This window comes from Cotesia glomerata, linkage group LG1 (assembly GCF_020080835.1).
Source record: "Cotesia glomerata isolate CgM1 linkage group LG1, MPM_Cglom_v2.3, whole genome shotgun sequence".
In the NCBI taxonomy this organism is placed as follows: domain Eukaryota; kingdom Metazoa; phylum Arthropoda; class Insecta; order Hymenoptera; family Braconidae; genus Cotesia; species Cotesia glomerata.
In genome coordinates, this window is record NC_058158.1 from 28,251,116 (window position 1) to 28,274,697 (window position 23,582).

At 29.7% G+C, this 23,582-nt stretch overlaps 1 protein-coding gene across 1 annotated transcript in view; it reads right to left on the bottom strand.

Annotated features, from left to right (window-relative positions):
- The window catches only part of LOC123275225 (protein turtle homolog B-like), a 333,309-nt gene that overhangs the window by 66,626 nt on the left and 243,101 nt on the right, over window positions 1-23,582 (bottom strand). Inside the window, exon 9 of the mRNA XM_044743196.1 lies at window positions 16,671-16,801. Coding sequence (XP_044599131.1) covers window positions 16,671-16,801 — 131 coding nt within the window. The remainder of the gene's footprint in view (window positions 1-16,670; window positions 16,802-23,582) is intronic.

A 23,582-nucleotide genomic window follows, 5' to 3' on the forward strand; every position in this document is an offset into this window, starting at 1 on the left:
CATACAGACATCATCGCGGGAATAGTCAGTAAAGCCTCCCTTAGGACCTCAAAACGTCGAGATCTTCATTGAAACTCGATTTTCGAAAAACGGGGTCGAAACAATAATCTCTCCCGATTTTTTTTGGAATTTTCAATTCTTTCTTAGCGGGAAGGAAAATGTGTATCATGAAAATGTACCCCTATAATTGGACACGGATAAAAAATGAAAGCTGATTTAAAAGAGAAAATCTTTGAACTAAACCTATCCTTATGAAGAGACCGAGCAGAAAATTTCTTAAATTTGAAACGATATTCTTGGCTTGGAGATTTTTTCTCTTGAATCAAGTGAAATTTTTATAAGTGAATCAAACTTAATTAATCGGCCTAGAACAATGTCATTTTAACGGGTATATTTCTACCGATAAAAACTACCTCGCCGAAGGATAATATATGTGAAAAACAGAAGAGTAATGAACCCCATAAAACAATGATAACATGATAGAGTACTTCAAGATAAAAAATACGTGACAATATTAACTTTTCACTATTATTGTATAATAAAAAACTAAAAAGCATATTATGTTTTACCCCTTTGTAATTGCATATTAAGAAATAACATGAGGTTGATGGTGTTAATAAATTATGAGTCCAATTCATACGGTGGACGATATCGCATGAATACCAGAGGTAGTTGTCCGTGAAAATACTGACACGTTTGGTATTGCTGTTGAATCTCGTGGTGTTGTGTCAAAATTAAATCCGTCAGCCGTTTTATTCTCTCAAACTACTTTTATTCTCCCACGTACTCACATATAATACCTAATAATTATTGTCCAAATACAAGTGCAATGCAAACCATTTTTTTATTCTGAAGGACGTTATTTTAGTTCAGCGAAAAAGTCCTGACTGTGTGGTCTGCCCGCTTTTTATGATAGAAATGTTCAACTGCAGTTTTTTATTTATAAAATATTTTTAATTTATTAGGTATGAATAAAATTCCCAAGTTAAAACTCCGAATTTTTTTAAGTTGTTTCTCCAGTAAATAGGAGATAATTTTATATTTCATTTATTTATTTATTCATTTTTATATGCTTGTGGCCATGTGGTTGACCGTAAAAAGTCTCTTTGAGCTGCTTCTGGATATTGACAAGTAATTCGAGCTCGATTCAAAGCTCGTAAGTTGTGAATACTAAATCAGCACACAAGCACATAGACGCCAAGCAGCACACACAATACAAAAGTGAAAATGTAGAGAAATTTTTAGTATTTATTTTTGGAAAGTGAGTGCATGTGCATGAATTCCGTTGCATTGCATATACATATAATTGCATTTGTTATGTGTTTTATAGAGGCGAATGTAATTTAGTAACAAAACCTGCAGTGAATTACTGGGTAAAAACAGGGCTCTTTTTGGATTCCCCCTCATACTGTTACCAGCCTCCAGCATCCAATAGTTCCATAATCCATGTCAGTAACAGTGAGTGTAAAGTTAAAGTCGGCTGGATAATGCTGTCGGTGGTAAATTCTAACCGGTGAAATATCTCGTATCTCACTGCTGCTATTGAAAGTCCAACGAAAGGTGACTAAAGTTGTTATGTCGTCGGACCTCACACACCAGACTGATCACTTCTCATGCTTTTAAAGCCCTCCCATGTAGTGCTGTTCAGGCACGTTGAATGAGAATGGGGTTGACTTTCCAAAGCGACTTTGATGACACTACGTCAAAAGTTTACTACATGGTCGCTTGCATGTTGGCGCAACTAGTTGACAAATTAATAGGGTTTTTGTTATAACCTCATGTGTTTCCATCATTCACCAAGTTTTACTATTATAAAAGTACAAATAATGTTTTTGATAAATTTTTATATTAATAGTGTACTCACACATCACGTCAAGTTGGATTACGTTTGAAGTCGAATCACCTTCATTGTTCGCTGATGAACAAAACATAATCACCTCGCTGAATTACGCGTGATACTTTGAAGCACCAAAGAATGATCCGGTCAACAAAATTCCGCTTGTTATGTTGTGCTGTAATTCTTTATCCTGAAAAATAATATTATTTATGCACATATGTACCTTTGAAAATGTATTATATGCGCATAGATCATGATCATCATAAATATATAGGAATGACTGGATCAATTTCGGCACAGCAGATCTCTCTCTCTCTGAAAGCTTTTTTCACTCGCGGTGCTATAGATTAAAAAAATAATCGCACTCCATGTCCAGCTTGATATTTCTTTTTTTTTTCTCAGAGGCACAGAAAATTTTTTTTTTATGAATCATTTTAGCCCAAAGGAATTTTAGGGATATTTTTGAACTCGAAATAAGCATTGTCAATAATTTCTGCTTCTGCTTTTTACGAGAATTATTTTTAATCAATAATAAATGATGGAAATATTTTTTTTATGGAACTGTCAGATGTGTATTGCTTTTTTTTTTTTTTTTTTTTTTTTTTTACTAATGAATGAATAAAACACACAATGGAATATTTTTGTTGGTCATTGATAATTCTCTTTCGTTTTAATATTTTATTTTATAACACAAAGAAGTTTATATCCTTTACAAGAGTGCTCCTTTTATGAATAATGATAATGATGAGAACGCAAAATGTATTCTAGCACAATTATATACTCGATCGTCAAAATATTATTGTTAAGAAATTTTAATTGTTTCTTAAATTTGCTTTCTCAAGCAAATCTAATAACTTTCTGAAATAGTTCAGAAAATGACGTGCAATTAAAAAGAGTTGATGGTAAAAAAATTAATGTTCAATTTATTTCAACAAATTAAAAACAATAAAATCTCAATTAAGAATGAAATAAAAATGGCGAGAAAATAAATGTAAACATTTACGCTTGTTTTTTAATATTCGTTATTCGATATTGATTTTTCAGTTGAAATCTATAAAAAACGTTTTTGAATTTCATCAAACGAATTCCAAAAATAATTGTACTTCGCTTTTCGACAATAATATAATCCTCCTGACATTGTAAAAAAAAAATTTTTGCCTTCGATTTTTGGTAGTTTTCAAGAATTCAAAAATCATTATATGTTATTATGAAAAAACGGTTTTAAATCAGAGAGAAATCTCACTTTGAATTCACTTTAGCTTTTTAAGAGTTAATATTAAACATCACTTTATATTATACCGTATGGAGTTAACGGTTACAGTTTACACCAGAATAGAAGTTTGGACATGAATATTGGCTGATATTAAAACTAAAATCTACTTTTACATTAACTCCCTTTCTACGTTATAATTTTTTCTCTTAAAAAATAAAATACGTAAAGAACAAGTGCGAGCAATTCAGTTATACGTGTAAAGAGTGCATTGAGATTTTTACAAAATATAAATCATGTGTTGTTTTCATTGAGAAATGGTAACATTTTAAGTAAAGTGCCCGCAAAAATATTTTTCTAATATTTATAGTTCATAAATCGGGGAAATGAAAAATTATTGATAATAATTTTTCAATTTTTTATTTCTTCCATAAACGTGTACGTCAATTAATATTTCGTGCATTAAACTCAAAAAAGGTTTAATAATTCTAATAAACTAAAAACTCTTGTTAGATAAGCTTCTTAAGAGAAAGTGAAAAATAATCTCTTTTTATCTTATTACTTGACACCTCAAACTTAACTCCCTTTATAAGAAGATAATTACGAGATCATGAGCCCCTTTAATCCGGAAATTTTTCAACACCAACTTTGGTCATAAATTCTATATAAGCATAAGCCATGACCATATATAAACATATCGTTATATCAGGACATATCAGGCCATATCTAAATGAAATTCACTTTCATTTTAATTAATATTGTACATAACGAACCGAAAAGATGTCAAACAAACCTTTTTTTTTCGTTTGAACTGTGTATTCCCATGAAAGAAAAAATTCTTATTAATCAGGGCGAATATTATTTTTATTTTAGAGATTGACGATTCTGATAAAAATAAAAAACTATTATAATTATCAATTTGAAAATTACAATTACTTGTCAGTTTGTATAAACAGCTATACAACATAAAATCTCTTTTTTATTATTCTATTGCATTATTAAATTTAAACAAAGCAGTATTTAACTTCTTTATTACCTTTTAATTTAAATAATACTATAAAAATAAAAGAAGTACTCTTTAAATGGAATGAACTCCTGAAGAAGAGAATTTATAACTAAATAGATAGCCACTAGTTCGCATTCATTTTTTATTTAGTTAACCGTTGTTTTGTGTAAATTTCAGAATTCGCAACATATGCTTAGAAAGTAAAATGGTAAGAAATGAAATGTTTTGATACTCCGTTTGTAAATCATCACTTTTATTTTTCTTAACCTTCTCAACTGAAGAAAATTGGAATATTCAGCCAAAAAGTTAAGCTAAGTACGCAGAGAAGAGTTAATCAAAATAACTTTCGAAAATGACTTAGCTTTTATAAGGGACTAAGTTGACGATATAAACAGATTCATCGTTAAAGTAATGGCCTGCGGCGACTTAATGTCTTTTTTTTGGGAGAAAAGTTGCCCTAAGAAAGTCTCCTGAGGGTCCCATGAAGCTGTATATGTGAAAGATTGAACAACATGTGCCACAGTATACATATACAATCTACTTAACTTACACATGAATAAAAGTTTATACGCGTACGAAGATGTATGTAAATTTTGTTTAGGTAAACGAAGCTAAGCCAAGTGTACACAAACCAACATCTCAAAAGTGTCACCAGCCAGCATTCCCTTGCGTTTGCTTATTTCTTCGTCCATGAAGAGCTCACGACGAGCTAATCGCTTGAGATCCGTACCAAGAGCAAAGAGAGAGAGCACACGTTAATGGGGAGGAAGACAATCTATGAGGGACAAGGTCATTCTTGAAATTAAGCGCACACGAGCCAACCGGTAATACCTGCTAACTTTTTCTTGGGTCCGTAAACCCTGTCCACTAACTTTTCTCGTCAGTATAACTTATGCTTTTAATGCAGCTGAAGATTTCTGTAAGGGACATTGTAGCAACCGCCATAGGGCAAAGCTAGTTTGAATAATTTACTTTATAAAATGTTTAATATTTCAGACTATGTCGTAAAAGATATACTCTTTGAAGTAACAATTTACAGAATCTAATTAATCGTAATGTGTTTTGGCTTAAAAATTGATTATGTTTTAAATATTTCGCCATAGAGTGGCTAACATATGCCAAGAAAAATGGAGGAAAGAAAACATCCACATGACTCAAAAAAAAAAAAAATTCAAACTTTTTTGTAGAGTTGATAAATTATTATGTAAAATTATTCAAAAATAAATGTAGCCAAGCAACAATGCTATTCTTGTTGCCGAGGCTGAAAGGCTGTCGAGTATCGTGAGACTTCGTGACAAGACTCTCCGGCCCCCCCACCTCAGCTTGAGGGTTGAGAGAGGACTGCGTGAGAGAAGGAAGTTGGTAGGGGCATTCCGACGCCACCCTTCATGCGAGGGACTACTCACGCGATGGGTCCCTAGGTCCTAGAACAACGTCGCCCAGTCATTGTCATCCCTTAGTTATATTGGCTTTTCATTAGTTGTCTCATTCCGTAATAGTCATTGTCGAGTTATTACTTGTAGATGTATAAATGAATATAAGTGAGTATATAAAATATAAATCTCCTTCGAGTCTTTACATATGTTAAAAATTTTCTTGCTTCCTCCTAGCCGAAAGTACGCTCTTCCCTGGACGCACTTTACTCCAGGAAAGAGCAACTTTTATGGCCTGCTCTTAACGCATGCGCGCTACGCGCCTTTTCTGGCCAGAAGCAGCATGGTCCTCGCTTTCTTTCGTATTTTCGTGGCTGTCGGCCTATGCAGCACGAGGATTTCAATTGTATACTATGTAACAGTCACAACATCGTCTACATGTAAACGTGTCAGCGCAGAAACTAACCAAAAAATGTCCAAATAAATAAAAATAATTTCTAACTAGATTGTTGTTAATGAACTTTAAACTTTAATAATAATACAACTTAAAAATAATTTATATAAAAAATTTTAAAAAAATAATATAAAAAGTTTTCCTTAAATTTTATTTGCTTTCTTTATATATTTAACAGCTAGTTCAAAGCAATGTTTATGCAAAACAATTCATGTACTCTACAAGCTTCTAATAATTTAATTTCAATCTTTTCTTAACCGTCCTAATTAAAAACTACATTTTTAATCAACTTTAAAAAATTAATTTTTGTTATTAAATCGAGGTTTTAAAATATTAAGTCAGTTATGAAATGCAAGAAATTTGAATAATTAGTAGTGATATGGAGTTAAAACTTCAGGTTTGCAACTCTACCTAATTCTATTTTTCTGATTACAGGTTGGCTTCTATTGAGATGGTTATGCTTCAATATTACATTTTAAGAGTGAAAACAGGTTACTTAAATGAAAACGTGACTTATTTCAGCGAACATGAATAAATATAATTATAAAAATTCTTTTTACTGTCATAAAAATTTTTATAGCACGATTGATTTCATCACACACGCGATCAATATTCATTCAAGTAATGTTTTTACGTGATTTATTATTTGCGTTATGTGTAACTCAGCTAATACATATAAAGCATGAACACATCTTCTACAGAATCGTTGATGGGAAATTAATGGATAAAACATGACTGATTTCATTTCTAGGAATACGTACCAAAAAATAACAAAAGAAAGAAGCAAAAAGACATGAAAGTATAAAGATAAATGATAAATTCCTGCATTCCATAAATAATGCTGAAAAATAATTTTTATCACATAAATATTAATAAAAATATGTGCATACATAGCCCGAAAGAAGTTGAACTACGTTGAAAATATTTTAATTAAATTCTTCACACGTTCATCATCACATAATATATTACATTGGTGTCATTAACTGAATAAGGATAGAAGTATCGTTTTGGCCCAGAATCATTTGAAAGATTAATTTATAAAAAATTATAATATTATAACTTACATATTTTTGTTGAGTTTTAAAAAATTTATATTAAAACAAATTGGAGTGTAATGGTTTATTAATATTAAATTCATTTTCTATCGTTTATTTAAACAATAAATGTGCCATAAATGGTACAGCAGCCACAAACGGTACTTCTACTCTAACTCTAATTTATGAAAATAGCCCATCTATTATCTATCTATCATATATATAAAGCAAAATAGGGTTCCTTTGACAGCTCCATCAAAAGTCAAAATTACTGAATCTATCAGGATGGGACTGCACGACCATTCGACGCAGAATTTTCCGTAAATGATTATAGACTACTTATTTTTTCGATTTTATCAACCCTTTCTCATTTTTTTACGATTTGCACTTTTATAAAAATTTTTCCCGTAAATAAAAACAAAAGACAGGCATTTGCTTTTTAATTCCTTTGTTTTTTTTATGGACTTATGAACATAAACTTAGATTATATTAAATCTTTTCCTTACATATTCGAGACTAAAGACCCACTCACACTGCTTTCTGCGCCCCTCCACACCTACACCCTCCCACACATTGCGAGAAATACTTAACAGAGTAAAAATGAATGTATTTTCCCAACACTTGATATGTGGAAAATAAATTCGGCTCATCTTTAATGAAAATTCGTAAAAAAACATGCTAAAATTAATTTTCTATAAAAATTGATGTCACTGAGAAAGGAAAAATTTTGATAAACAGGAAAAATTTGTCGCTTACCTTGAAGCTAAGGCAAAATTCCTTCACTTATGAGACCTGTAATTTCTTTAACTTTAAGGAAACTTCAATGCTCATTTCAAATTTTACAATTTTTCATATCAATTATTATTCATATTTGTAAAGAAAGCCATGGGAATGTTACATAATAAATCGCACATTAGAGAGTTACAATGAATATTAGCTAGAACTGATCACATGGGTAATTTATCCAGGATAAAAGGTACATACCAATTCGATGGAATTTGAAGAATCTGTGCAAGTCAAAACGATACTCTAATTAAATTTCCAAGTCTAGATCTAAGAAATGCAATTCGATAAAGCGCCCAGCGGAGTGAATGAAGTAAAAGCTAGTGTAATATATAAAACTTGAAGATTTAACTGAATTCCTATCGGAATTAACTATCGTTTACATTATCCGAAAGCTATATTGGTGTACGAGATTGTGCAGTCACCGTGCAGTGAAACCACATCCCGTAATTACCTGTTTCCTGTATCAGGGAGTCTTGCGTTCTCTATATAAATACATGCTTAATATTTATAATATAACTCCTAGGAGTTTATACACATATTTTTATTTTATAGTCTAATAGAAAGCATGCATGAATACATAATAATCTCGGATAGAATATTTTTCAATATACGGAAACCAACACTTCCTATCTCTGCTACACTGATAAATATTCACGAAATAATATTTGTTCATAGAAACAGTCATTTTATCTATATTTTAAATCATTTATGTTGACTGAATAGAAGTTGAAAGGTACGTAGAGCATCGAAAGAAAAAAGTGGTAGAGATATTTGTTGTATAGTGAAGTGGAGGAAGTAAATCCCATAGAGGGGATGCTGCAACAATTTATTGGTTTCGGTTTTAAAATTGACAAAGTGTACTCCCGAAAGTGTGTTTTGACATTGAATGAACGAATGAGTGAATGAATGGGAGAGTGACAATGCTTGACTCAGAAATTCAAAATAACTTCAATATAGCTTCAAAAATATAGCGATTGTTTGGCTGAATACACACATTAACTGGTCCTGAACTACCGTCGTGAGCTCAACGTCCAGTGATGGACGGTATTTCTCATTCATAAAGTGAGAATATTTTTAAAATTGTTTATGACAGTCAAGAGTGAGCCATTCATAAATACTGCTTTCCAAATTTCTGTCGAAAAAATCCATCATTATGTTTTCGGCAATTATTATATGTATTTTTAAGCACATTTCTTTGATGAAAAGTGCAGAATGAGGTGGGATTACCCTGAATTTTCAAATTAATACACTTATTAATTAGTTAGCTCCATTTGTGACCTGTGCATTCTTAGGATTACTCTTTATGATTCACGTTGAATCATCAGTGCGTCGAGGAAACAACAATTAGCTTTCGATTTCTTGAAGGCTGCAGATTCAGTTCCAATTACACCCATAAAGCCTCTACCAACTAATGCTTCTATTGCCAAATGCGTTCTGTATGAAATTACTCACAATATGAGGCTCTCTTAGGGTTGAACATCCCTCATATTTCAAATAATTTACACCGCAAAAATTGTTACGAAGTGGAATCAACTGATTTCATAAAGACATAATGACTAGTAGGGGTTGTTTGACGTCTCATTCACATCCAAATACACAATAAACAAAATTGTATCAATGTTAATTAGATAAAAATTAACTCTCGGCATTTTCATTTTTCCGAAGTGTCATCGAATTCTTAAACTAATAAAAAAAAAAAGCCGGTCTCGAAATATCAATTTGTTCCGGAGTAATTATTGGTACATACAAAATGGAGTAACATGGGGTTACATCACACCTAATCTAATTTCGAAAGTAATTAATCGATGTACGACGTCTACATTTAGCTTAATATAAGTCAACCCATGAAAAAATTTTTTGACGTACACGGAAAAAAATATCGCTCTCAAAACAATACTGTATTCCCGGGTCAAAAATTTAGTCTGTTTTATGATTAATAAAAATTTTTTAATATTTTCATTCAATTTACAATTTTATTATGTTGCATCTATTTTTATATAAAGAATTTAATCTGTTTTTTGCCCGTACTATTCCCAAAATTCAGACCAATTTCAGATCATTTTTAATGTTATAATAAAATTGTTTTCTATTGTTTTCAAGACCAAAAATCGAACTTTTTTTGTCACAATCATTTAACTGGTTTTGATCGCATCAAGGTCAAAAAAACAGACCAAAACTGTTGCATAATTTTTAGTCGGTTTTGATCACGCCTGTAGATCAAAAAACAGACCTGTTACGAATTAGATAGTAATAATAATAATAAAAAAAAAAAAAAATAATAATATATTTATTTATTTATTATTATTTTATTCATGTCCTCGAAGATCCTCTACAGGGCACAGCTTTTCATTCTCTGAAATTGAAATAGTGACTATTCCACTATTTCTAAATAGTGCAATGTATACCAAGCGGTATTCTTCGCACTGCCAAATAGTGAGCTAACGCTCATTAAATGATGCGTGAAAGTATAAAATTTAACATTAATCTTGTCATCTTGTCAACATTTTAATCTTGTCGATGTATTCACATTGTGTTTAATAACGATAATTAGAAAACTCTAGATTTAGATCCATAATCAAACGATGAGGTATTTTATATACGTATGTTAATACAAATTTATTAGTTATCACTGCAGCTAATATTCGCAGTTACAAAACTTTTATAATCCATGAAATGTTAAGCTATGACAAATAAATATAACAGATGTAAGGTTATAATCGACGTTCAGTTCATAAAACAAGAGAGCGCACTTGTGAAGTATATTATAAATTAATTTATTTTTTCAAATAAATGCGACTTATAATTTTTAATGTGAGATACTTGTGAGGTCCAAAGAAATTTTCAAGTCACTATCTTAGTCGACTTTGTTGGCTAATTCCGAACATTTAGAGTGAAAATTTGTAGATCAAAAAGCAGTATAAGATTTCATATTGAATTTGAAAACAATACATAAAGTCCCACCTACAAATTAACTAGACTAAAAAGAAACCGATCAAACTTTTAAAACTTTTTAGTCTCATTAGATTAGAAACTTGGCATACAAAATATTTCATAGCTGCTCAATTATTTTACTAAGAAGTTATTTTAGACTTAAAACAGATCAAAAATAATTTGAATAGTAGATCAAAATATAGATGAAAATGTTTTTTAAAAAGTTCAAATACAGATCCAATATAAGTTCAAGTATGCAGATCATTTAGCTTAAAATCCAGTTTAAATTTTTCGACCCGGAGTTGCTATGTAATAAGTAGCTATCCCCACTTAGCCATCTGTTTGATTTGTTACTAGAACCATTTTACTAGGTCGCCACTGACAAAAATACGTTAGATAGCTCACAAAAAAATAATATACGGGTTCGGTGGGAGGAGCCATATGAGAGATTGATGTGAGAGAGCTAAACGTCTCGCTGTAGTTTTCGTATTTCGCATACAATCTTATTGTGTATTGACATATTTCATAACCTCCAAGAAGAAATATTTGTTATGAAGTTATCATGAATTGACTAATGACTACCTAATGAATATTTATCAATATAATGTCCAATATGAAAAATGAGTTAATTCGAAGTTTATATTATAAATAGGCATTAAAAATATAGCTAAATAGGAATTTATCTAGAAAAACTTAATTTTTAAACCAAATTTAAATTTAAGTTTTAAGCGTTTTTCTGTTCTACCACTGTAAAAAAAACCGGTCTGAGTCCATGCGGTTGTACGGTGTTAAAAATTCCGGTGTTAAATTCAACACCGAAATGATTATAGCTTAGTAACAATGGCTTGCCGTTCGCTGGTGTAAACTCATTTTTTCGGTGTTAAATCGGTTGTTATAAATTTTCCGGTGTTGATAGTATTTTAACTAACTCAATTTTTATAATTAAACTTTTTTATGTTTAATAATCAAAAATAAATCAAATCAAAAAGTTAAGATTTAATAATTTAGAAAGTTTAAAATAATAAAATATTAAGTAGATAAAAATTTTTAATTAAAATAAATACACTGTAAAAATTTTGATGTAAAAAATGGACCCCGGAGCACTTTGGGGAGCATTTTTGGAACATCCATATAAATAATCAGGAAACTTCAAAATAGTGCATTTTAGTAATTATTTCATAACTTTTAAAGTATTTTTTTTTAACTATTTTTTTGGAATACTTCTAAGATAATTTTAAGAATTAATGCCCAATTTATTTGAAGCAATTAAGTTGAAATTTTATCCTTAAATCTTATGTGGAACCTTTTTTGAATAACCTTAATACATTTATGTAACTATTTGAGAACATATTTTGAATACTTATTAGAATTTTTTCGGATATTTTTGATAAAGTTGTTGAACATTTTTGGACAGGGTTAGTGTGTTTTAATAACAAATTTGAACCATTTTACGATAATTTTGAATGTTGTTTTTTTTTTTAAATGATTTTCATAGAGATAATTTTATTTTTGCACAGCTGTAGATTTGTCCCGAAATTAATGGATGAAAAGTTTTTAGACAATTTTTAGGACGTTTTGGGACAATTTAAGAATTTACGAATTACCCATTTACGGTAAGAAATTAAAAGGAATTTTCCTTCATAATGATAATATAATAATGCTAGTATTATGAGCTACTTAAGAGACTATGTGTTATAATATGAGTTTATGTACAAATGAAATATCTGAAAAAAAAAGCAAAGTTATCAAATTATTAATTTATCATGTTTTAAGAAATGTTATATTTATGAGAAACATCATGATTACGATAAAAATAATTATTATATTGTTCCTAAACATTTAATATTGTAAATATTACTTTAACTTGTTGTATAACATTTGTTTCATTAAGAAATCGATTTCTGCGTAATGTTTATAGATTGAAAATTCTTAAATAAATGTTACTTTGTCTCATTTTACAGTAAATATTGAATATTAATTATTAGTGTTTTATGGATTATGTAATATTCATACTCGATACGGCGTAAATTTATTCTACTGTTACCACCGGTATTACACCGGTTTAACACCGGATTTTAACACCGCAAAATCAGCACCGCTACACCGGTGTTAATACACAGGTGTTACATAGCGGTGTTAAAATGGAGTCACATTTAACACTACGCTTTTTACAGTGTATCATTATTTTTGTAAATTGTTTATACTTTTAAAAAATTGTCGATTGATATAATTATACTCATTGCTAATAAATAATTAAAATCATATTATTATTTCAATTGTAATTTATAATAATTTATTATTGTGATAATCATCTTAATTTTTATTGACTTTTCATATCCTTTTATTTCATTAAATTATTCTACGAAATAAACTAATTGATTTTGAAAATTATTCTTTTAATAAATTCAATTTTTGATAGTTTTTTTATATACATAAATCTTAAATAGAGAGCTCAAATAGAGTGCTCAGTAAAGAGCATGAGATAAAAATAAGTCCCACGTTAGCTGACCCTTTTGGGCCACTAACGCTATCTCACTCTGTCAAAGCATGTTTCTCTATCTACATTTGTCACCTCTACTATCTGTTCCATATTGACAACACCCTTTAAACACGCCTACACAACTTTTCCTGACCAATCAAAAACGTAAAACATCCCTTCTAAATGCAGTGACTTAGACAGTAAGAAACAAACTTAAACTTTGACAAAATTACAACAGTCTACCGATAAACGTAAAACAGATAATACATACAAACATAACGTCTCCGCGAACGTCTTGCTCCCAAACTTTAAATTCAATTTCACTATTTTATGTATTAATTTGTATTAGTTGATCTTCATTAGTTTTTATAAATAAAGAAAATTAAATTAATATATTCGTTAATCTTTAAAATAAAATAAACTAAAGAAAACATTAAAACAAACACATAACCCCCTAACAAATTGTCGTTAAAAATCTCTACGCGACAATATGAATAGATCAAAAATTTTTATATGGCCTTATCAGCTCATATCAAGCTTGATCAAAATATTTTTCACGGGTATAAATAAGAAAAAGTGGATTTAACTAGTGAGAATCATGTAAATTTACTCTAATGAGATATCCAAATCTTGAATTATATTTTTCCAGTATTTTTACTGACTCTTTTTCTATAAATACATTATTTCTGGCATGTATGCATGTACCTGTTAATCCTGTTTTCAGAAAATCTTTTATATATAATAAAAGAGTACAGTAAATGAAAAAAAAAAAAAAAAAAAAAAAAAACAAAAAAAATACAACAAAACCAGAAAAGAAGTATAATAAAAAGATGTTGGATATGTGGAAAAGAATTTAACGCCTGAGATCCGTTTTATTTGATGCAGGTAGTGAGGGTTTGTTGGCTACGTAATTGAAGTTTCCACATGAAGGTGGTAAGTTTGTTGAGAAAACGAGTTTCTGCTCGTGAAATCGACTCTATTCTTGACGTTTCTATTCTTAAAAATTCTTCTTTAGACAATACAATACTTATTTTATACCATCTTCAGATTATTCTCATTTAACTTTTCTTTATAGATTTTTTTTTCATCTTGGAGGTTTATTTTCCTGAGTTTGACGGGTCCAAATAAGTCTTCTGATACTATTAATTTGAAAAGTTTTCTCGTTTCTGATTTTTTTACTTTTATAATAATAAAATATCACTGGTATTTTGATAAATGAAATTTAGTTTGAAATTTTTAAAATCTGTTGCTTTAAAATAAATGACTTAAAATGTATATGGAAAACTAATCAAACAAACTTTTAAGAATAATAATATACTAGAAATTTGAATAGCGCGCTACGCGCGCGCCTAAATTTTAACCAATAATGAATCGTGGCCCGTTTTTTGCGAGTTTCGACCTTTGACTAACTTCAAGACTTTCATCTATTTTATAATATAGGACTATTAAGGGAGAAAGGGGCGAAACGAGGTACTCAGAAAAAAATTAAACTTTTGAAAAATTAAATACAATGAATCTTTATTTAAAAATCGAGTTCTTATCGGATCTTCACGTTTTGAGGTCCTAAGAAACTGTTTTAACTACTTCCACGAGAAGGTATAGTTCTGTTTGTGTGTTTAAAAAGCATTTCGTTCTTAAAAATTGTATTAAATGCTGCAAACTGGATCAATTTTGGTCAATCCATTCAAAAGATTTTGCTGTCTTGTTGATTCTTTTCAGAGTAACGAAGAAAATTTTTGAATTGTCGCCATTGATATCGTCATATACAGCTGTGTATGATAGGTCCAACCATATTAGGCCTGATCTGTTCATGCTTGACTTTCAATGGAAAATTAAAAAAAAAAATTCCAGGCCATGTCAGAAAATTCTTTATTCGGAAATCAACGAAATTATCATTCACAAGTATAAAAAAAAAAAAAAAAGTTAGAAAAACGGTTGACCCTGAAGGCCATCCCTGCAACTTCCCGCTAATTCCATACCTAGGCGCTTAAAATTGTACTCATGACGTTTTTGAGCTCTTCGAGCTCAAAAATACAATTTATGTGTTTTTTTGAACTTTCCGAGCTCAAAGAGATAGCTTTGCTATGCATTCGAGATCAAAAGTCTTATCAAAATTCGATGAAACACGATTTTTTTAAGTTTCAAACTGCTGTAACTTTTTAATAAATCAACCGATTTTCACGCGGTAGGCGGTGATCGATGTGGTTTTTTAAGCTTTATAAAAAATTTAAAACAAAAAAATTGATCTAATAAAAAATTTCGGAGTTATTACAAAAAAACACTTTTTTCGATTTTTTTTCGACAACGATATCTGACGAACGCATCAACCGATTCTGACACTCTATGAGGGATCAATGCCGGTTTTCAAGGTTAAAAGCTGATTAGTTTTTGAAGTTGATCAGTTCAGCCAATTCGGAGATATTTAAAAAAAATGAAAAAAACAACTTTTTTTGTCACTTTTTTTGCAATTTCTCGAAATCCACTGGTCCGGATCGGTTTCAACTTACAGAGAATCTAAGTTTGGCGAAGACCTTTCGAATGACACCAACCGCGATGAAATCGGTCAAGCCTTTCAAAAGTTACGAGAGGTTTACACACACACACACACACACACACACACACACACACACACACACACACACAGCAAACGTACGGACATCATCGTGAAAATAGTCAAGAAAGCTTCCTAGGACCTCGAAACGTCGAGATCCGATGAAAAATCGATTTTTGAAAAATGGGGTAAAACCAATAACTTCCCGATTTTTGAAAATTTTCAATTTTCTTAGCGGGAAGTTAAAAATTATTTGGGAAATTTGAATTTCTTGATACACTCTTGTGGCATCTGTGACGTGACTGATTTCAAGCAAAAATTTTTTCTTTACTAATGATGCACAATCGCGTTAAAAATTATTTTCGACTGTGTTAGAATCATTCGGAAAATTAATTTTATTTCAATCTTTTGAAATAATCAAAATTTTCTTGTTCTTTTTCCAAACAAAATATATTTTTTAATATTGCAGAAGATTTTCAGAGTAAAAAATATTTTTCGAAATTTTTGAACTACTCTCCTTCGCCCTTATCTCGTTTTGTCTCTCCCTTTCTTACATTTTATCAATTCAATACACATCGTCGAATTTGAATTTTTTTTCTATTGCTGCTCATAGTGGCTGTAATAATTAAAATTCAGATAAACAATTTTGAATTGTGGTAGGTGATACTAAAGATTGGGGCATTTTGTGTGGTAATGAATTTATATGTTGTTGAATAAGTAAACGTTAATACCAACAACTAAAATCTGCTGTTAGTACATTATACAATCATAAGCATATAATAATTTATTCACGAGAACAATTATATTGAAATTCTCGTATATGTTAATTATGTGGTATTATCAAATTATATTTATCAATTTTGGCTGTAATATTATATGTACATTAATTTGCGGCTAATAAAATTATCATAGTTAGATAGTCAGGCATGTTTAATGATCCGCGATAATTACAACTGTGTTTTAGAATAAATATATAGTGATAGTAATAGTATTAAGCCATTCAGTTTACCTTATGATACCAGGATAACTTTGACACTGGGGGATTAGCTTTCACGTTACATTCAAAGTAAACATCATCACCTTCTTTGATAACTTTGGGGTTTATAGATGAGCCCATTCGTAATGTCATCACCGGCTTATCTGAAATGTAAAACAGATATACTTCAGTTAATATATTTTCTAATGACGTATTCAATATTTAACTTTTGAACTACGTATTAATGTAAGAGTATTTTACCCTGACGTGACAAATTATCTCATTTGATATTTCTCATTTAATCTGTGTATACATATTGTATTTTAAATCGTCAAATTGGATTTTGAATCGAATTATTTGATTTGATTTGTCTCGAATAATTCGAAGTTTCGAATATTCGCATACCTTTAGTATGCATAGAAAAAAATAATGTTCTTGAGTCAAGTATATATTTTTGAAGAGCTCAATATTCTTGATTTGAGTAGAAAAATTCTTGATTTAAGAACATTTTTCTTGATTTAAGGAAATTGTACTTAATTTTAGAATTTTTCGTCTTGATTCAAGACAATTACCCTCTTTGAAATTATATTCTTGGTTTAAGAATTTTTCTCTTGAATCAAGTTAATGTTTTTTTCTATGTGTAGTTATTATGTCATCAATACACCGAAAAAAAATCTGGAAAACGGTTGACCCTAAAGGCCATCCCTGCAACTTCCCGCTAATTCCATATCTAAGCGCTTAAAATTGTACTTTAACGTTTTTGAGCTCTTTAAGCTCGAAAATAGAATTTATGTGTTATTTCAACCTCTCCGAGCTCAAAGAGTTAGCTGTTCTAAGCTTTTGAGCTCTTCGAGCTCAAAAGTCTGATAGCAGTTTAATAAAACAGTATTTTCAAACCGCAATAACTTCTGAATGAATGAACCGATTTTCACTCGGTTGGCAATATTCCACGCAGTTTTTCAAATTCTATAATATATTTTTCGAACACAAACTGATTGAACCGAAAATTTTAGAGAAATTTGAAAAATTCACTTTTTCCGAATTTTTTCGACTACGATAACTCATGAACCAATTAACCGATTTTCACGTTCTTGGTGGCGATCGACGTGGTTTTTTGGGCTCTAATAATTATTTCATTTCATTAAATATGATACAAAAAGAAATGTCGAAGTTATGTAAAAAAAAACTTTTTTCGAAATTTTTCGTTTCCGATAACTCTCGAACGAATCAACCAATTTTGACGGGACTGGTGGCAATCGACGTGGTTTTTTAAATTTAAGAGCGGATTAGTTTTTGGAATTGATCAGTCGAGCCGTTTAGGAGTTAATAAAAAAAAAAAAACGATGTTTTGAAATGTGGTTTTTTTGGAATTACTTTTAAATGACTTTACTGATCAATTCCAAAATCTAATCAGCTCTTAAGATCAAAAAACCACGCCGATCACTGTAAGCCCGGCCAAAATCGGTTGATTCGTTCGTGAGTTGTCGAAAGAAAACCGAAAAAAGTGTTTTTTTAGTAATTACTTTGAAATTCCTGGCTCGATCAATTTAAACTTGAAGATTCTTCATGGGGCTTTAAAAACTGCGTTGAATGCTGCCAATCGCGTAAAAATCGGTTCATTAATTCAAAAGTTATTGCCGTTTGAAAATTCAAAAAATTGTGTTTTATTAAACTGCTATTAGTTTTGAGCTCAAAGAGCTCAAAATGACACAATAATCATATTTGTGAGCTCGAAGAGCTCAAAAACGTAATGTGTAATTTTTGAGCGCTTAAGTACAAAATGAGCGGGAAGTTGCAGGGATGGCCTTTAAGGTCAACCGTCGTCCTAATTTTTTTTTTTCAGTGTAGTTCAAAATGAATAACTTCTGTTTCTATTATGACGCAATGTTTCACTTATAATATTTAATAATTTCTAATTTTTGTATACGGTACTATATATATATATATATATACAGTAGCGCTCAAAAGTATTTTGACAACATAAAATTTTTTTGATATTTTTTAAAATAAAAGCCTATCGGAAAATTTATTGAGTATAATGTAGAGTAGTGTAATTGCGACTATTTAAGCGTATCAAATTACAATTTGTTTGTTTACACACCGCGCCACCGAACGTACTTGACTTACCGTGAGCTCAAAAGTATTTTGACACGCATTTGACTTGAAAAACTCTCGCAGATTACTTGTTCCTTAGTTTTTATTAGTACATATACTTACTTGTTGTGGTTACTCCAATATGCCTAAGTGCAAGGAATATTCTAGTGATTTTAAAAAAGCCGTTATTAATGCATTAAAACAAGGATTGAAACAAACAGAAGTTGCTCGTTTGTTTAAAGTGTCTCGACAGTTAATTAGCTTATGGAATAAAGTCTATAACAAAAAAAAAATGTCGAAAGTAAGCCTCGAACAGGCCGCCCAAGAAAAACTTCTTCTTACATCGATCATATTATAAAAAAGTTATCAGCAAATGATATACGGATGTCCGCTATAATGATAAAAAATGAATTAAAAGAAAAATATAACGTAGATATTCATGTTTCTACTGTTAAACGACGCTTAAAGGTCCTAGGGTTATATGGCCGAAGACCGGCTAAAAAACCTTTAATATCGAAAAAAAACAGGAAGTCTCGTCTTGAGTTCGCGAAATGGCATATATCGTGGTCAAGTTTAGAGTGGTCTAAAGTTTTATGGAGTGACGAAAGTAAATTTAATTTAATGTCATCTGATGGTATCAAGTACATTCGGCGTCCAGTAAACAAAAATACGATTATCGGTATCAAATACCCACAGTTAAACATAGAGGTGGTAGTGTGATGGTTTGGGGATGTTTTTCACGGTCTGGAGTTGGACCATTAGTTCGAATAGAAGGAAAAATGGATCGGTTCATGTATGCAAATATATTAAAGTCTCAGATGTTACCATATGCTAAACATCACATGCCAGCTAAGTGGTATTTTCAACAAGACAATGATCCCAAACACAGATCAAAGCATATTAGTGACTTATTAAATCGTGAAAAAGTTAAAGTTCTTGAGTGGCCAAGTCAAAGTCCCGACTTGAATCCGATAGAAAATATCTGGGAAGAATTGAAACGTAGTGTAAAACCCAAAATTATTCAAACAAAAACGCTTTGTTTGAAACTCTAAAAAATGAGTGGGATCAAATTCCAATAAGTCGATTACAAAATTAATCGACTCAATGCCCGGAGCGATGCAAGGCTGTCATAAAAGCCAAAGGGATATGCTACTAAATACTAATATATTTATTGCTGTAAATTATAATTATGCGTTAAATTAGTTTTTCAAAAATGTCAAAATACTTTTGAGCCACCATTTTCCTAATATTTTAAAAATTAAACTTTCTTTTATTACGAATAAGAACCTCTTTGACACTATTCTGTAGTTTATTCAAAAGGTGTTAAAAAAATAAATAAATGATTATTGTGTTTCATATTTTTATTTTTAATTAAACTATTAAATATATTTGTCAAAATACTTTTGAAGCGCTACTGTATATATATATATATATATATATATATATATATATATATATATATATATATATATATATATATATATATATATTATTTGTTCAATTAACTCTAATTTGCAATAAATCTAGTTGAGAAAAAAGAATCCCAAGCGTAATCTACAAAGTTTATTTAAATCAGTGAATTAATTTATTTTTATCAATAAACTTCTTGCTCTTTGTTTTAACCTTACATTCTGCTTTAGAACAAATGAAAAAAAAAAAAAAACTTTTCTCCAACCATATAAATTATCATTTCGTTTTATTCTTTTCACACTTATTCGCTTTTAATGTGACCGATTAAATTCTACTTAAACATTTTAAGTGCTGACATCTAAATTTGCTTTTAATTGCGATTCGAAGTTGACAGCGGGGATGTTTTACTTACGAAGATCTTTACGTAAATGAGTGCAATAAATATGACATGTCATCTTGGGAAAACAAATAGATGTATATAGGTACATTTCGGTTCGAAAGTTATTAATATTAATAACTACTGCAAAACTAATATTAATGACAGAAATCAAAGCATGACCCATGGGCTTGAAAAAAAAGTAGTCATCATTCCAGGAATCGTCATGAGAATTGACGATAAATTAGCAAAGCATCGCGGTGTATTGCAGTAGCTGTGAAGTTTAATTTTTTATAGGGTGAATTATGAGGTCCCAATAGGATACTTGGAAACCAGGGCCAACTTCAACGCAGTGTAATTCGTAGTGTATTTATTATTTGTGAGAGGAATAACCGTTTTGGTAGATAGTTCATATGTATTCACCCCGGTGTATTTATGTTTCTAATATAATATGATACGGACCATTTGTAATAGAGTCCATGGGATAAAATATGCATTTGTTTACTGAAAACACAGCCATGTGACCACGAAAATTAGTTAATTAATTAATTAAGTTAGAATAAATAATTTCTTTGTGACCCAATATTTTATATTCTGGTAAATTTCTACTGCATTATGCTATCTTAAATAATTTAACAGTGTTCATTCAAGCATCCTTTACATCAACTATTCAACTCTTCGATATAATATAAAGTTAACAGTATGAGTAATACTAAGCGTCATCAAACAATTATAAAGTTACAGCTTGTAAGCTATATATATGGAATTTCCTAAGCTGAAATTTTAGTAGAACTACTGCGCCATTTTATTTAAAATATTGGTAATTATATAAATGTGGGGTTCTGTGGATTTTTTTGGACAATGAAGATGTTCACAAATTTATCTCAACATGTTTTACTCTCCAGCGAATTAAACATAAAAACTAGTTTAATTTTGAAGTAACGTCATAATTTTCGGAGTTACTAAGACTTCTAATTAAATTTTGACTTTTGATTGATAAATTGAAGATGGTAAATTTATTATTTCACTATTGATATTTTTTTTAATTTTGCGCATCGATCCCAGTTTTAGTCCGTTTTCGATAGCAATATTTAATTTTATTGTTTATATGCCGATCTATAATATACACTTTGAAGCTTGAAAGGTTAACTTCACGCCAAGTATTCGACGTGAATAAAAAAATCTACCACGTTACAATGTAAATATACACAGAGAGAAATTTATAGCAATCTTTCCAAAAATTATGGGAATGGTTCCTATAGTAAAATGATCATTGTAGGTATCAATCCTATACTCATTATGGGAACCATACCTATATTTTATTGGAAACATTCCTATATAATAATGGAACAGCTTCAATATATTATGGGAATGGTTCCTATAATATTATAGGAATGGTCCCTATATTATTAAAGGAATGAATCCTATAATATTATAGGAATGGTCCCTATAATATTATAGGAATGGTTCCTATAATATTATGGAAATGACGCACATAATAATAGAAAAATGTTTATGTTCATAATAATAAAGTAATCACATCAAAAATATAAAGTAATAATGATATATTTTTTTGCTAATAAATTTTTTTTTGTAAATAAAAATTGATCTTTCACTAGAGTGAAAAAATTTCTTTTTCATAATTTTTATTCACGTGTATATTTAATCTTAAATTGTTTATTCCAACTCAGTTATTATTGTGTTAGATAATATTGAAAAATATTGTAGCAATTTTTAAGTTTCTCTAATAAAAGGGATATTTTCTTACTATACAATTAGAGGAGCAAAGTAGATATGGAAATTCATTGTTTATTTTTACAATTTCATTTTATTTTGAAAACAAATTATTTATTTACAATGCACACGTTGAATATTTATTAAATCCACCTTTTGGGTATGTAACTTTTATTGTTTATATGAACAATATTACTTACTTTACATATTTCAAATGATGTTATTGGGAAGCAAGTAAAATTATCGAAATTACTAATAATTTCAAATGCTTCAAAGTGGTCATCGAAGTCACAAATAACTTGAGTTGTAATGATAAATATCTCAATATTATTAGGCATCATCACTATAATAATATCGGAATGGTTCCCATAATATTATATGAATGGTTCCTATAATATTATAGGAATGGTTCTTATAATATTATAGAAACTATTCCTATATATTATGGGAATCATGCCGATATTACAGTTATAATTATAGGTATCGTTCCTATAGTTATAGGAACCATTCCCATAATTATAGTAAAATTTTCCAAAACTTATGGGTACAATTCCCATAATTTAAGTAATCGCTCCTAAAATGGTATAAGAAAACATTTCATTAAAATTATAGGAATGATTTCCATATTTTTCTCTCCGTGTGGAGGTTTTCAAATATGATTGGTGATTGTATGTATGTTTTTATATATATTATTTCTATATGGGTAACATAATCAACGTAACATTTCGAACAATATTGTGATGAAAAAACCAATCGTCACATTATGCAAAAATGAGTGAATACAAATATTTAATATTAGTCTTTTTGCCTCAATATAATAAAACCATTTACTACTTGATTATGATATAGAACGGGATATTTTCATTAATTCAGTGAATTTTTTATTAGTTATAATTAAAGGAGAACAATACTTTTCGAATGGCTTTATCAAGGGAATAAACTTGTAACGTTGCGGAAGGCTGGAAGGCCTCACCCCGAATGTTTCTTGGAAGGTTTCCTCCGGTAGAATAGCTCGCCGGACCCTGAATTTATTGGAGGATCACACAACTACAGATAACTTTACTTATTCATACTAAAGCCATGCTTCTAATACTATAGGAGTCAGGTTTACTCATTAAACAAAATAATTCGAATAAAATAACAGTTTATTTTATTAATAATTAATAACTAAATGATAAAATAAAAAGAAAAGGATTTTAAACATTTAATCTCGTGAGTTAGACACACCTTACAATTTGTCAATTGAAATATAATAATAATAATAATAATAATAATAATAATAATAATAATAATAATAATAATCAGCTGCTTGAATGCGGTTTATAAAATTT